The sequence below is a fragment of the Schistocerca cancellata genome, chromosome 1 (genome assembly GCF_023864275.1).
Source record: "Schistocerca cancellata isolate TAMUIC-IGC-003103 chromosome 1, iqSchCanc2.1, whole genome shotgun sequence".
NCBI lineage: Eukaryota > Metazoa > Arthropoda > Insecta > Orthoptera > Acrididae > Schistocerca > Schistocerca cancellata.
This window is the reverse complement of record NC_064626.1, coordinates 869,206,834-869,223,847: the sequence shown is the minus strand read 5'-3', so window position 1 is coordinate 869,223,847 and position 17,014 is coordinate 869,206,834. Positions and strand designations below refer to the sequence as shown.

Below are 17,014 nucleotides of genomic sequence, written 5' to 3'. Positions count from 1 at the left end.
GAGAAATCTTCATGAGACTTTTCAGGAATTTTTATGCCAAGATGGGTGTAGCAGGCAGGGATATTGTACTTATTGTTGACCAATGCCATGTACATTCTGAGGAAACACAATTTGTAAGCAATGTAAATATTGTGTTCCTTTCTCTAAACTGCACAAGTCAACTGTAGCCTCTGGACCTGAGCATGATACACTCTTTCAGAATAACAAATGTGCAGTAGTCAATTTCATTTTACATTTGCAAGGGGAAATAAGTGATGATACATTGCATTTTACAAACTATGCACATGTTTGTTAATTTCATTTCTTGAAAGTGCTGATACATTGTGTTTTACAGACTATGCATAAGTTTATTAACATGACAGATTGTGTTAAATTGTTTCACAAAGGCTAGCTGTGGAACACTGGTTGCTGTTCTGGATGATAATGTTTCCAAAGAAGAATGAAGTATCACTGTTATTTTTCGAAATGTAACATTCCAGGACTTTGTTTGCTGTGGTTATGGCTTCCTGAGTTCCACATCTGAGACTTTTGCAAGTGAAATGTGTGAAATACTTGTGAAGGAACGCTGTGGTAGGAGCTGGTGTTAACAGTGATGACAATGAATGAAGAAGGAGATAAGGAGGCCATTGCATCAAGTTTCAGCGCTGCTATGCAAGAAATTGATACCATCAGCAATTTACTGTTTACTGTCCTCTTTTAATGTAGATAAATCATTTCTTTTATCAGCCATCTGGAATGACAACTTCTTTCATTACAAACACTGAAAGGATGAAACAAACAAGTCATATATATAAAAAAAAATTGTTCTGAGAACAGTGTAATAATTATATACTTACTGCATTTAAATTTATAGCACAGAATATTGCTAATGTTGTAATTAAGTATCACCTACATCACCAAAACATACTTGAATTACCATTCTGGGTCCTCCTTCCACACACGCAGGCAAAACCCCCATTTCAGGAAAATCCTTGTTTAAGAAAAAAGTATTTGGGCCTCAGAGCTTCATTAAAAAGGGGTTTTCTGTATTCTCTCTACAGTCCAATGACTGTGTAGTTCTTTCTTATGAAGAACAGAATAAAGATGAGTTTTTCAGCAAGGAGAATGTTACAAAATTGTAAGATAATGAGTTCAGCTATATGTGTGAAGGAATATGGAGTAAATTTGAGGATACTGTCTGTGAGTTAGAAGGATATCATTTTGTAAGATTTAAAATAAGTCAGGCAATGAATACAGTTGTTTTTGATAATTTGTCACACTGAGGTCAGTGTATATGACTTTCTCTCACAAATTTATATGGTCTTTTATGTGAAACAATGTAGGTAACTGTTAATTGAAGCAACTAGAATTATGAGCTTAACTGCTGGCAAGTTTTCAGTATTAACAGGAATTTATGTCCCTGTATTCATAGAAATATACATTATGACATATGTATATAAAAACTATGTTCAGGTAAATAAGGAGTCCATCACGGCCAACTTCAGAAAAAGCTACTGTTAATACAAACTATGAAGAGAATGTACTGAGATTTTAGTCAGACTTTGTACAAAACTGCTAAGGGTAAAAATGTGGACCACACTTCACTCTATCAGAGAGAGAGAGAGAGAGAGAGAGAGAGAGAGAGAGAGAGAGAGAGAGAGAGAGAGGTGGAAATTACAACTTGACACTACCACAATTGCTACTAATTTTTTTCTCTTTGTTATGACATGCATTAATGTACTTGAAAGAACAGTGTTGAAATAAAATTATCAAAGTCAGACAAAAATAAAAGATAATTACATATAAATCTGTCAAAAGAGTTTTTTATGTTGTTTACCTCTGGAATTTCTACAACAGCTGTGTCCGTCGTCTGGTGGGTTGTTTCTGTGATTGAAATGTCCGAATGTGAGAGTTCTGTCATTGGGGGACACTTCTGATGCCACAACACTTTGAGATATTCATGTATCTCATTAACAGACAGACCTTCACCTGGAAATCAAAATAAGTAACAAAGTTGTAACCTGAGTTAATTTCATAAAAGTGACACCAGATAGTTATAAAAATATATATTATGACATAAATCATATAATGGAAAATCCAGGATGGAATGTAACAATACCAGAGAAGGAAAGTTGCTATTCACCATACAGTGGAGATGCTGAGTTGTGATAGGCACAATAAAAAGATTCACACTATCATAGCTTTTGGCCATTAAGGCCTTTGTCAGCAGTAGACACACAGACACTGCAGTGTAGTTTCAGTTCTCCGAGACTGCAGACATGTGTGCAAGTTGCATTCGCATGAGTGTGCATGTGAGTGTGTATATAGCATCTCTGCTATATGGTGAGTAGCAACTTTCCTGCTCTGGTATTATTATATTATGACATATATAGGTGAGAACTGGTGTTCTTCAAAAATGCAATAAAATACAAAATTTATATGGGACTGGACAATCCTGTGTTATGTGATCATTTTTTCCAAAGCTGTTCCATACCTAATATAAAATCAAAATATAAAGACCCATTAGCTTGGATTAATTAATCAACACTGAGAAGTGATGGTGAATAGGTAATTATCTTAATGCACATTTTTATTTAGATTTGCATGGTGTGTATAAGTATGAAGCCATCTGGAAGCACTCAGAAATGAGCTGCCACCCCTTGGGTGAGCAGCAAGGGTCCTTAACCAGAGAGAGGGAGAATCCCCAAGTGAACTCTCAGAAGGGTACGCCAGATGGGTCATGGGTCAACGCCAATTGCTTGACCAGGCTTTCCTTTTGAGATGCAAAAACTGGGCACTGGGCTCTCCACAGGCAACATAGATATGACCTGCCATGGTCTAAGGCTTGGAGCAGTGATTGTGTTATAATACGAAGGTGGAAAGAGACAAATTACTGTTTGTTGCCTTCTCCAGGGAACTGAGACGTAACTTTTTTTAAAATTATTAGGAATGAGTTGATACAAACTTGCTGAAAATGTCTTGTCAAAATTATACGGTCATCATTAAAAAATACTTAACTTCTTATTCAGTACCTGGTGATCTTGACAAGAGTAGGATTGGCAGAATTACCCTCCATGTGCAATGTGGCTTGACCACATTTAAACATTTTAAAAAATATTTTATAACTCAGAGCAACACAGATGGTCCACTGTAAATAACAGCCCAATAGTGAACTTCAAACTTCCCAACACACATCCTTATATACACTTTTAAACAATTACCCAATTGTTGATTTTACAGTTTTCAGTAATTACAACTGAAAAGTATCTCATAAAGTCAATCTGACATGGGAAGCAACAGTATAAACATTACTATGTGTTTCACAGAAACAAATTAGCCAAGAAACAATGATAAATTTTGTTTTTACATCTGATAAGCAGAATTAACAATGATCTGACAATTTCATTAATTACACAATAACAAAATTAAAGTCAGTGTTCCAACCATATTTTTGACATACATTTTAACAGACCTTTGAGATAACATTTAGAGTAATTTTGTATTTTACACAGAAAGTAACTTTTGACAATTTGTTTACATATGCTAGGTTTTGTTATTTCATTAAACTCACATAATTTTTTGAATATCAGTAAAATTAGATATATATGTGGATTATAAAGATGGGTAATATTAGTTATTATACTATAGTAAACACTGCTTTATGAATTTTGTTCAATAAACAAAAATGAGCGACTGGATACAATAAGTTTTCATTATATGTTGATTAAAATAAAATATAAAAGTTTTAGTTGTTGCTAACAGTTGACTGAGTTTGATGGGTTTATGATATGTTAGTAATTTACAATTATTTACACATTACATTATCCACTGGGTGGAGATTACTACTTTGTTTGATGTTTCTGACATTATGATTATTTTGTTATTTGTCTAATTTGGAATGTTTGCATCTGATGTAAATGGCATACTTAAGTAATAAACAAAATAGATACATTACATTCTTAAAACAGTATTTGAATTTGGGTAGTGGCTAGCCCTCAGTGAACTAACAGTTGTGGTAATGATCGATTGAATATGCTTTCCATTCTGGTCTGTTATGCTTCAATACCCCCTGAAGAGTATTGCACATTGCATGAATGTGTAAGACTCTTCCAGGCAATTTGTGTAACAGAGAGCTAATAAGGAATAATGATTTTGAGACACAAAAAAATTTGTGAACATATGTGTATACAGGATGTCCCATTTATCTTGACCATCCTAAATAACTGTTTGTCCAGATGCAAAATACAAAATGTTTCAAGCAAAAGTTCTTTTTCCATCAGGGGGACAGCATGTTTGCCATCATTGTAACTTTGTTTTTTTACAAAGATATGAACAGCGGTATGACTTTTTTAAATGGCACCCTGCATTTTTTATTTGGTTATTCATTTCCTCTCCTAAAGACATATTAAAACATGTATCACAGTGTGCCATTCACTAAAACACAGTGTTATTAATTACATAACACAATATAGACATTGACGCTCCTAGCACTTAGTGCAGGTACTCGGGGTAATGGAAAACATCCACGTGCTGATGTTGACAGGACAAATGTAAACATAAGTAGAATGCACACCCATCATTCTGTCAACCATTGTCAACTGAAGAGTTGTGTGAGTAGAATGTACATCAACAAAGACAAGGTAGAAATGCTACTCATCTACAGGAAATGTAAGTTAGCAGAACAATAATTGAAATACTGTTTTCTTATGTACGAGGACATTAAGTACAGTTCTTTAGTCCTCTTAAATACTGTTGTGTATAGTAGGCATACAATAAGGCTGTCCTTCCTACAAACCGCATCAATATAACATTTATTTTATTGTTGTTGTTGAAGGTAGACGAAATGCTATGCGGGCAGCGGAACTGTACAGAGAGTGATATGCTGACATGAACCCACCTTCCCGATGGATGTTTTTTTGTCTTGTTATAATGCTTCAGGAAATGGGAATTTTCAACCTATGACAATGCAATCATCGTAGTACTCACACAGATGAAGCTGCTGACGTTACTGTTCTCGCTTCCGTTGGTATGAATCCACATGTTAGCACATGACAGCTTGAACACGAGATTGGCATTCCTAAAACCAGTGTACATCATATTCTTACATGTCACCTGTTCCATCCTTACCATGTACACCTACATCAAGAACTGCATGGGAATGATTTCCAGAATCGTGTACAGTTCTGTCAGTGGGTACTGCAGCAAATCCTCACCAACCCAAAATTCTTCTCCAATGTTCTGTTTACCGATGAATTTTCCTTCCCAAACAAAGGACAGGTAAATACAAGATACATGCATTATTGGTCCAGCGGCAACCCATGATGGCTTAGACAGGTGGAACATCAGTGTCAATTGATAGTTGATGTCTGGTATGGGATGCTTGGTACTACAATTATTGGCCCTTATTTCATCAATGTTAGTCTAAATGGTATAGCGTATGCCAACTTCCTCAGATGAATTTGTCCTTCTCTTCTGGATGAAGTGCCGCTAAGAACCAGAATGCCTATATGGTATCAACACGATGGATGTCCAGCATATTATGCCTTGCATGCACATCGTGTTCTGAACCATAGGTATCTTGTCAGATGGATTGCTCAAGGAGGAACAGTTACTTGGCCTGCTAGGTCTCCTGATTTAAATTCTATGGACTTTTTTCTTTGGGGAAGCATTAAAGACATTGTCTATCACAATATTCACGATATTCCAACAACTCCAGAGGACATGCAGGAACGTATCATGCTTACTTGTAATTCTTTCATTCGAAGAGACCACCAGTGTATCGGTGTCCAGGGTCGCCACTTTGAGCACCTTTGAATGTTCTGCTCGTGGGCAATGGTACAGGAGAGTCAAAGTCAATTTTGTGTTATGTTTTTACTTGGTTTTCATTTGTTTTCTGACAACTCCAGCATTTGGATGAGTTTGTGATCCCAGGCTCATAGTCAATGTTTTGTTATGTAAGTAATGACATTTTGTTTCTGTGAATGGTACACTGTGATACATTTTTTGAATAGGTCTTTAGGAGAGGAAATGAATTACCAAATAAAAAATACAGGGTGCCATTTAAAAAAGTCATACCACTGTTCATATCTTTGTTAAAAACAAAGCTACAATGAAGGCAATCATGCTGATTGATGTCCCCTGATGGCTAAAGAACATTTGCTTGAAATATTTTGTAATTTGCACCTAGACAAACAGTTATTTAGGGAGGTCAAGATAAATAGGACACTCTGTCCAAAGAAATGATGTGAAAAGCATTACACAGTTACTTAGTAATGAACATCTCAGTTTTACATTAAATCTGCAAAGAATAATGTATTTTATACAAGCATGGCTTTAACGTTTTTCGACAGTCTATCATTCAGAGTAGACTCCTCTTCAATACAGTTTCTATTCTTTCATAGCACCAGGTATCTGTCTCCTCTATCATATCATTTACTCCTCAAAAAATCACAATGAGAAACTTCAGGTAGAGAACATATAATGAATTGCATAAAGATAAAATGATAAACATCTGTTCAAACTACATTGTACATTAAAGGTAAAATCACTTATTCCTGACCCAGTACTATTGATGCATTTCCCTTCAGACAGTTAGTTAGTTGCATGAGAATATTTACAAGTATATACATAATGCTTTTTATAATGTACAGTGTTTAGTTTTGCAATATAGAACCAATTTCTTCCTTTTCTCCTGATAAAAGTTCGGTAAAAGTTCAAGACCGTGTATATAGCAATTATGACCATCAAGGATGAAAAAGTACATATCTTTGTTGTAGTTATCTTTCCATCCTTGTCACTTCTTCCTAATGATTTCTGGTGTCATATTGGGTGCAACGACAGGTACAAAATATAGAGTCATACTGGGTACAATTACATGTACAATACGCAGTGTCAACAAATCAACGATAATCCATCATGCCTTCTTTTCCAAAGCAAGAATATACATATTTTTGTCAGCAATCATACAAAGTAAGTGTAAAAAAAAAAAAAAAAAACATAATCACAATGAGACTACATACCAGTAGCAATGCAATTCATAACCTAGAGAACCTTCTGAATAAGCCTGCAAATCAAGGACCTCAAATGATAGTTATAGTTGAGGTGATAAATTAACAAACATAGTCCAGATTACTCATATATCTATTCCATGATCATATCAAATGACAAGTACTATACAACACTGAATTAAAACTTTAAAAAAAATTGGCTTTTTAGTAATAATACATTATTTACATTGCATGTGAGGATTTCGTATCTTATTAGTTGAACATAAAATGGGTATAAATTTATTTATTTATTCTCCATGGACAAATACAAGGATTTGTTTTGGATGGTTTACACATTGATCATTTCCCCATATAACATTGTGGGAAACGATTATATACAATAGGCCTACAGATAAAAGCTTATGTTGCTTTTTTGGTACATGTAAATACTATTTATAAAAATGAAAGTATTCTACTCCTCTGAGAGGAATTCCTTAATACTATAAAAACACTTATTGCTGAGGAACTCCTTCAAGGCAATTTCAAAGCAGCTTCCACTTAAGTTTTTTAATTTTTTTGGTACATGTAAACACTATTTATAGAAATGGAAGTATTCTACTCCTCTGAGAGGAATTCCTTAATACTATAAAACACTTATTGCTGAGGAACTCCTTCAAGGCAATTTCAAAGCAGCATCCACTTAAGATTTTTAATTTTTTTGGGAAGTTTTTTATAAAATTTGATCCTCATGTAATAGGGGTTCATGTCCTCACTTTTTGTATTATATCTTTCCAGGTGATAATCATCGTCCCTCCTAGTATTGTACATGTGCACTTCTCTATTTAGATGATTGTACTGCTTGTATTTTAGCATCAGCTGAACAGTTTTATAGATACTGGTATATAGTGATGGGTGTGTTTAGTGGTTTCTTAATTTTGAAAATTGCTTTGCAGGACTCATTATATCTAAGCTTACACATGATCCTAATTGCCTTGTTTTGAACAATGAATACCCTATTTACATGCTTGACAGCAGCACATCCCTATACTACAATTCCATATGTGAGGTATAGATACACTAAAGCATAGTAGATTATACTCATTTGCTCATATTTAAGAAATTGTGACATTGTCCACATTGCATAAATTGATTTGCTTAGTTTTTGGCATAAGAAATCGATATGATGCTCCCAAGAGAGATGCTGATCTAACATTACACCAAGGAAGGAACTTTTATCTTTCAGTTTTATTTCTGTGCCATCATCAGACACAACACTCCATTGCATTTCATCTTGTGTGTGGTTAACAACGGTTGTGTCACACACGTAGTTAAGTATCTTGCTGTTGTGTTCTGTGGGCAGATCATTAACATATAGTATGAACAATAAAGGGCCCAGAACTGACCCTTGGGGCACACCATACTTTACTATAGCTGGACTGGAGTTGTACTTCTTAATAACGTTGCCCACTTGTGTGACCTGATATCTGTCTTGTAGGTATGACTGTATGAGACTTTTGGCTATTCCTCTCATACCATAAGTTTCCAGTTTCTCAAGTAGCAGCTCATGAGATACTGTGTCAAATGCATGTGATAAATCTAGGAACAAACATGCCACCCTTTCTTTTTCATCTAATTTCATAAGTATCGTATGTACTACATCACATATGGAAGATGATGTTGAATAACCTTTCCTAAAACCATTTTGGGTTTCTCGTAGCACTTTTTCTTTGACAGGAAAGTTTTCTAACCATAGTGAAATAACCTTTTCTAATACTTTACTTAGGATTTGTCGGTAGTTTCCGACTTCGTCGATACTACCTTTTTTGTGCAATGGCTTGACTATTGTATATTTTAATTCAGATGTAAACACACCTTCAATCCAACTTTCATTGAAGAGGTGGACCAGAACAGGTATGAGTGAATGTTTACATCATTTTAATATAATGGAGGAGATTTCATCCTGGCCGGCCGTGGTGGTCTAGCGGTTCTGGCACTGCAGTCCGGAATTGTGGGACTGCTACGTTCGCAGGTTTGAATCCTGACTCGGGCATGGGTGTGTATGATGTCCTTAGGTTAGTTAGATTTAAGTAGTTCTAAGTTCTAGGGGACTTATGACCTAAGATGTTGAGTCCCATAGTGCTCAGAGCCATTTGAACCATTTTTTTTCATCCCATCCCGTAGAGAATTTGATTTACATTTTATTTATGATTTCCTCTACTTCAGCTGTATCAGTTTCATACATAAACACTGGTTTTTGTACCTGGTGAGGATTTCTGTAGTCATCAGTGTCAGAGGTCACACACGTTACCTGAATTTATAAAGTGGGTATTAAAAACATTGCTGATCATATATGGATCTGAAATATTTACATTATCAGTCACTAATTGGATATTGTTGACACTAGGCTTTGGTTTTCTGCTGATTCTCTCATTTACACAGTTCCATACTGATCTGCTTATGTTATTTGATGTGTCTGGGAACTCTTGATATATTTTACAGGTAATAAACATTTTCTTCTTCACCTGTTTTACTTCTGAAGGAAGTCTTATATGGTTTTGAGTATATTTCTTTCTGAAAGTAACTGGACATGTTACATTGAAATGGGCAAATAAAGTGTTATAAAAGTTATTCCATTTGTCTGCAACATTTTCTGCACAATATATGTCATTCCGTGTCTCAGACTGCAGTGCAGACTCCAACTTCTCTAAACATTTTTCATTTGTACATCTTATTTCCATTGTCTCATATGTACTTTGTGAATCATACATATTCAGTATTTCCATTGCCTGGCAAAGATGATCAGAGAGGTGAAGGTTTATTATGTCAACTCTGCAGTTATCTAAGTTGGTGTAAAGGTGACCTATACAGCTAGAGGAGTCTTTAGTTAGTCTGGTTGGCCCATTAACTCTGTCTGACAAATTATAGCTGTACAGAATATCATTTACTTTTTCATAATATTTAGTATACTTTAAGGAATCGATATTAAAATCACCAGCTATAACAATACCTATGTTCTTATATTTATTACATACAATTTCTATCATTTTTTCCATGTTTTGTAAGAAATTGTCCAAATACTACTAGGAGATCTGTACAGACCTATAACAATCAGGGGCACTTTGTTTACCAACAGCGATATTGCTGAAATTTCAAATGTCATTTCCACACTAAGTTCTGTGATAAAATCCAGTTTTGTGACATGTAGACAATCTTTACAGTATATGGCAACTCCCCCCCCCCCCCCCCCCCCCCCCCCCGCCCCCTTTATGTTCTGCTTGACAGAAATTACACCTCAGCGTATAATTGTCAAATTTAGTCATTATAATTAAAGTATTAGACAATCCATGTTCTGTAAGAATGACTACATCTGCGTTTTCTTCACTTAGTGCTTGCTGTAACTGTATGCACTTTTTGCTTAGGTACTGAATGTTTTGGTGTAACACTTTGTCACCTGTTTTGTTTTTTGTTTCTTCAGGACGTTCCTTCCGAAAAACTGCATTTTCACAACTTTGTGATGTCTTAGGTGCAGAAATGTGGACATTTTTCTGTTTAAATTGTGTACTACCCCCATCAGGATATATTACTTTCCCTAGTTTATGATTTTGCAGACATCCATACAAATTTTACTTAAAGCTGCAGAGCCTAGTCTGTTCGAATGAAAACCATCCCTCCCTAGACATTTATCATTTAAAAATTTATTAGGATCGATGAATATTGCTCCAAGTCTGTTGCACTGCTCTCTCACACCAATGTTTATTTTGAAAATGTACTTTTCACTTGCCGACCTCCTATTTACAATGCCACTAATTATTATTTTTGAGGATGGATAAGCACTTTTCGCCAAACAAATCAGGTTTCTGGCTTCGTTGATAAGTTCTTCTTCACTACTATTTCAAATATAATTCGCCCCAACATTAATGAAAATGCCTTTGTGATGTCTGCCTTCTGCAGCATTGGTTCCCACATCCTGTTTTGCTGTTGAAATGCTTGTAATATGTTTACTGAGTTGGTAAGTTCTAATTCCAGGATGAACACCAATTTTGCAGTCAGGTATTACTATATATTTTAACAGCAAGTCGCCTGTTATCAGATATTTTTTAGGTCGTATGCTTTCATCACGTTTTTTTTGCTTCTGTATCAATCTTGTTTTTCTTTTTACTATAATTTACTGTCTTCCATTTGTATTTCGAGATTTCCTGACTAGTGCTTCATTTGTCATCTTCTTGTCAGATACACAGCCTACTATTTGTTTATTGTCACAATTACATGGGTTGGTTCTCTTCTTTTGCAGGCACACAACTTTGATTCGGTTACTAGATTGGCATTTATTTCCTCTAGAGCTGACACTTCTTTATTGTTTCTATGTTGCTCTCCAGTAGTTTTATAATTTCATATTTTGAATTCACTGTACTTCATAATTCTGTCATTTCTCTGAGTAAACAGTCACGGCATGTCCAAGGACAGTTGTCCTTTATGAATTGTAGTGTCACTTCTGCACATTTTTCATGTAGCCAGAAATTGCAGTTTACACACAATATGCCTTTGATAACCTGGTTTTTGCATTTCTTACACAATGAACTGTTAAACTTTTGACTTTTTGAAACAAGCACTGTGTCACTACACTGTTTCCTTGACGCCATCTTACATCAAAGCATTGTTTCATTTCAGTCTTGTTTACTCTACAGACCTCAAAGTGTATGTACATTTACAGGTAACACAGTTTGGAATTACAGATAGAATTGGTGTGTTTTGTTGTTTTTATATCAGTACATGTTAATTCATTAAAAGTGAATTTATCAGTCATGTGAAGCCATATTTTCTGACAATGAGTGCAGTCAGTGAATTGTACGGTAGTAATCAGGTACAATTTAGGTTACCCAGAAAAGTCTCAACCACCTCCTCTCATCCATCTCTTTACACAACCCTGGATCAACAATTTAGTGACAACTCATTGTAGATCAGTAGTTACATAAAATAAGTAGTACATAGTAAAAATGAATAATTATGTATGGAGCAGAAACTACAAACACCAGCATTTCAAGACAGTTTGGACTACAACCCTCAGGTACAGTTTATATTGCCAATCAGTCTTCTTGTATAATCTTCTCATAGGTGTACACAAAAAGGTATTTTCAATTGACAAAGAATATAAAGGTATATTAATAATGTTGTGTGATGAGGGCCTCCCGTCAGGTAGACCGCTCGCCTGGTGCAAGTCTTCCGATTTGATGCCACTTCAGCAACTTGCGCGTCGATGGGGATGAAATTATGATGATTAGGACAACACAACACCCAATCCCTGAGCAAAGAAAATCTCCGACCCAGCTGGGAATCAAACCTGGGCCCTTAGGATTGACAGTCTGTCGCGCTGACCACTCAGCTACTGGGGGCGGACAATATGATAGTAACATTCATGTATACAATTTGTGAAATGCTGATGTTGGGTGATAAACAAACATAGCTGTCTAAGCATATAAAGACCAAAATATGTGAGTCGTATTTCAAACAGACAAATAATTACACCAGAAAATCTCCCAAGTGACCAGGCATATGAATCTCAAATAGTAATTCATGTAGTGTTTAATGTGATAAGTGAGTAAAACCCACGATGGCACAGAAGTAATGAAAATGCACTGAACCTTCAAAACTCAGATCACCTACTATTCTTTCGCCACCCATAGCGACTCCTCTGATTGGTAGTTGTGTAATGATCCTGACTATATAAAATAACAACAAAGATAATCAATTACTGAAAATATAATAAAAATGGATATACAAAATATCTACCCACCAAGCAGTGGCAGGTAACACACACACAAAAGGATTTAAATTTTTACAAGCTTTCAGAGACAGGGTCTCCTTCTTCTGGCAGGAGAGTTGAAAGGGAAGTAAGAAGGGTGAAGGAAAAGGACTGGAGGTGTTTAAGGAAAGGGGTACAGTTCAGGTCAGGGGAGACTTACCGGATGGGATGAGAAAGAAAGACTGATTGTTGGGGACTGCACCAGATGAGATTTGAAAACTTGAGAGCTTAAAGATGAAAGACAGGTAAAATGCAACACAGAGATTACAACTAAAACATCTTGCATGAGTTAATAAGAGTGAAAAGTCAAGTGCATTGTATGTAACAGAGGAGGGAGGGGGGGCAGTCAAAAATGGACAAGTCAGGAAATGAAAGACGTAGGAAACTAAAATGAATGAGATGGAAGGAATTAATGTAAATTAAGGTCAGGTATATGGTGGGAACTTGGTTCTGAGAAAATGGTATCTGAAGGGGAGAATCCAGATGGTGCGTGTGGTGAAAAAGCAGTGAGGTCATGACTGTCATGTTGTGCAGCATACTCTGAAACAGGATATTGTGCATTGCCTGTATACACCCTCTGCCTATGCCCATTCATCCTCACTGATAACTGGATGGTAGTCATGCTGATGTAAAAGGCCACACAGTGTTTACGTAACAGCTAGTATATGATGTGTCATTTCACATGTGGCTCTCCCTTTGATAGAATATGTTTTGTTAGTTAAAGGGCTGGAATAAGTGGTGGCAGGAGGGTGCATAGAGCAAGTCTTGGAGCAGAGACAGTCACAGAGGTAGGAGCCATAGCATAGGGAGAAGGGTGCAGAAGGAGCATATTGTCTGAAAAGGATGTTGTGGAGATTGGGAGGGTGACAAAAAGGTATTCTAGGTGTGGTGGGCAAAATCTCAGACAAAATGGATCTCATTTCAGGGTATGATTTTGGAAAGTCATGGCCTTGTTGAAGTAGCTGATTGATATACTCAAGACGAGGATAATACAGGGTGACAAGTGGTGTTCTCCGAATTTGTTTTTGGTGGGATTAGCAGTACCAGGACTGGATGTGATGGCCCAGGAAATCTGCTTTTGAATTAGGCTGTTGTGACAGCTACTTCCAGTGAAGGCTGAAGTGAGAGTGGTGGTGGATTGTTGTATAAGAAACTACATCTGAACATATTTGTTTGCCTCGAATGCCAAGGCGGTATGGGAGGGAATGTTTGACATGGCCTATGGTGAGAATGAGATTAACATCAAGGAAAGTGGCTTGGGATTCAGAATAGGACCATGTGAAGTTTAACTGGGAGAAGGTATTTAAGAGATTAGAGGAATTTTAACAGATCAGCCTCACCATGAGTCCCTTCAGCAAAGATGTCATCGAACTATCTAAACCAAAGCTGAAGGCTTATGGATTCCAGGTAAGCCCACTCCAAGAGATCCAGGAAAAGGTTGACATAGGAAGGATCTATCCTGGTTGCCGTGGCTGTACCCCTGATCTGTTTGTATGTCTGCCCCTCAAAGAAGAAATAATTGTTGCTAAGTATAAAGTTGATTAAGGTGAGCAAGAAGGATGCCATAAGCTTGGTATCAGGTGTGCATTGACTGAGACCTTGTATGTGGGGGATGATCATATAGAGGGAGACGGTATCAATGGGGACAAGCATGGTGTGTGGTGGGAGTGGAACAGACTCGGATTTCAGATGATCTATGAAAGAGTTGGTATCTTTAATACAGGAGGCAAAACTTTGTAATATGGGTTGCAGGTGTTGATCAACACACTTCTGTCCACATCAAACCTACTAACAAATAACACTACTTACATTTTGACAATTGCCATTCTTTCCATGTCAAACATTCTCTCCCATACTTCCTTGTCATTCAAGGCAAACATATTTGTTCAGATCTACATCTACATGGATACTCTGCAAATCACATTTAAGTGCCTGGCAGAGGGTTCATCAAACCACCTTCACAATTCTCTATTATTCCAATCTCGTATAGCGCGCGTAAATAACAAACAACTATATCTTTCTGTATGAGCTCTGATTTCCCTTATTTTACCATGGTGATTGTTTCTCCCTATGTAAGTCGGCGCCTACAAAATATTTTCACATTTGGAAGAGAATGTTGGTGATTAGAATTTCATGAGAATATTCCATCACAATGAAAAACATCTTTCTTTTAATGTTGTCCAACCCAAATCCTGTATCATTTCAGTGACACTCTCTCCCTTCCATGATAATAATAATAATAATAATAATAATAACAATAATAGTAATTTTATTGTTATTTGGCCATTACAGCTATAGACAACATCAGGCATATAATAAAATATAACTGTTAATTCAAAGAAAACAAGAGGCATGTCATTAATACTACAAAATTATATTACATTTGAAATAATCATTTATGTCACAGAATGGGTGAGCAACTAGCCATTCATACAGTTTTTGTTTGAATGTTTTTCAGGTAGTTCTTGTACATATTGTGGAAACTTATTAAATAATTTGTGCCCCGTCAGTTCATAGCCGTTAAGTGACTGACAGTCTGTAGTAAGGAGTATAATGCATCTGCTCCTTCTTGTGTTGTAGAAATGTATATTTTCTCTATGTTTTGCTTCCAGTGACTTCTTTTTTGTGTGGAGTAAAACATAGTAAATATGTAGGTTTATTACAGCCATGATTTTTTTGTTCACAGAACAATGGTTTGCAGTGTGTTGTATATGGAGAACCAATAATTATCCTAATGGTTTTCTTTTGTAGTATTAGGATGTCACACACTGAACTCGAGTTCCCCCATAAAATAATATCATAAATTAGGATGCTTTGGAAAAATGCAAAATATGACATTCTAATATAATTTTGAGGTACACAGTCAATAAGTTGCCTTAGCAAATACATCACTCTAGACAATTTACCACTAATATATTGTACATGTTGACCCCAGGATAATTTTTCATCTATATGTACCCCTAAAAACTTAAAACAACTAGGAGAACCTGATGGAGGCTTGTCTTTTAGACTAAAAACCATCTGCTGCATTTTGTTATAATTCAGTAGGAAGCCATTTGCTTTAAACTAATTAGATTAGATTAGATTAATACTAGTTTCATGGATCATAAATACGATATTTCGTAATGATGTGGAATGAGTCAAATTTTCCAATACATGACATAATTAAGTTAATTTAACAACATAATTAAGTTAATATAACAACTTTTTTATTTTGTGTGGAGGATGCTTGAGGCACTGTCTCTGCAACACAAGCTTTGAGCCTACTGAAATCATTACTACAATGAAGGCAAGTTGCATCATCTGCATATAGTACTGTAATGGACTCAATGAATGTTGGCACAACATTAATCATTATTAGGAACATAAAAGGCCCCAGTACAGATCCCTGTGGTACACCTATTTTAACTAATTCAATACTGGACTTTTCTTTACCTATACAATCACTTTGCTTGCGATCCTGTAGGTATGATTTTAATAGTTTAAGGCTGTTACCTCCAATGCTGTAGTACTCTATCTTTTCTAGGAGTATTTTATGTTCTACACAGTCAAAAGCCTTACTTAGATCACAAAAGGTGACTTGAGCAAATCCTTTATCTTCAAACACTTGATGTAGGTGTTTGTCTACTGAGTCTATAGCATCAACAGTTGACAAGTTTTTCCTAAAACCGTACTGTGATTCGCTAATTATTCCTGCATTTTCAAAGTACACAGATAACTGTTGGTATATTACACATTCAAACACTTTAAAGAGAGCTAAGACTATGGAAATTAGTCTGTAACTTGAAGGTGAGTCAATATCTCCTTTTTTGTGTATTGGGACTACCCTAGACACTTTTAGCTCATAAAGAAAATATCCCTCAGATATACACTTATTTATGCAGTATGTTAAAGGATACACAATACAGTCTATTACTTTTTCAGAATGTTACAAGAAATGTCATATATCTCTATACTCTCAGATGATTTCAGATGTTTAACAGGACAAGACTAGGTGGACCTCAGAGAAGGTAGACATACTTGTATTTACTAGTGGTTTACAGACATTTTTTGAAAGAATCTCAGATGAGCTAATGACAGATTTAGTAATAACATTTCCAACTTCTTGTAGTGATTTAATAAAGAAATAATTGAATTTCTGAGGGCATAAACTGATTTTTTTATTTCTTTCATCTTTAGTAAAACTATTTATTAGTTTCCATGCAGCTTTGCAGTTGTTTGTGTAATTCTCAATACTGTTGATGTTGTA

The 17,014-nt window shown here is 35.7% G+C and overlaps 1 protein-coding gene across 1 annotated transcript in view; it reads right to left on the bottom strand.

Annotated features, from left to right (window-relative positions):
* Positions 1-17,014, bottom strand: part of LOC126189843 (cilia- and flagella-associated protein 251-like) — a 794,634-nt gene that overhangs the window by 63,319 nt on the left and 714,301 nt on the right. Inside the window, exon 22 of the mRNA XM_049930974.1 lies at positions 1,817-1,968. Coding sequence (XP_049786931.1) covers positions 1,817-1,968 — 152 coding nt within the window. The remainder of the gene's footprint in view (positions 1-1,816; positions 1,969-17,014) is intronic.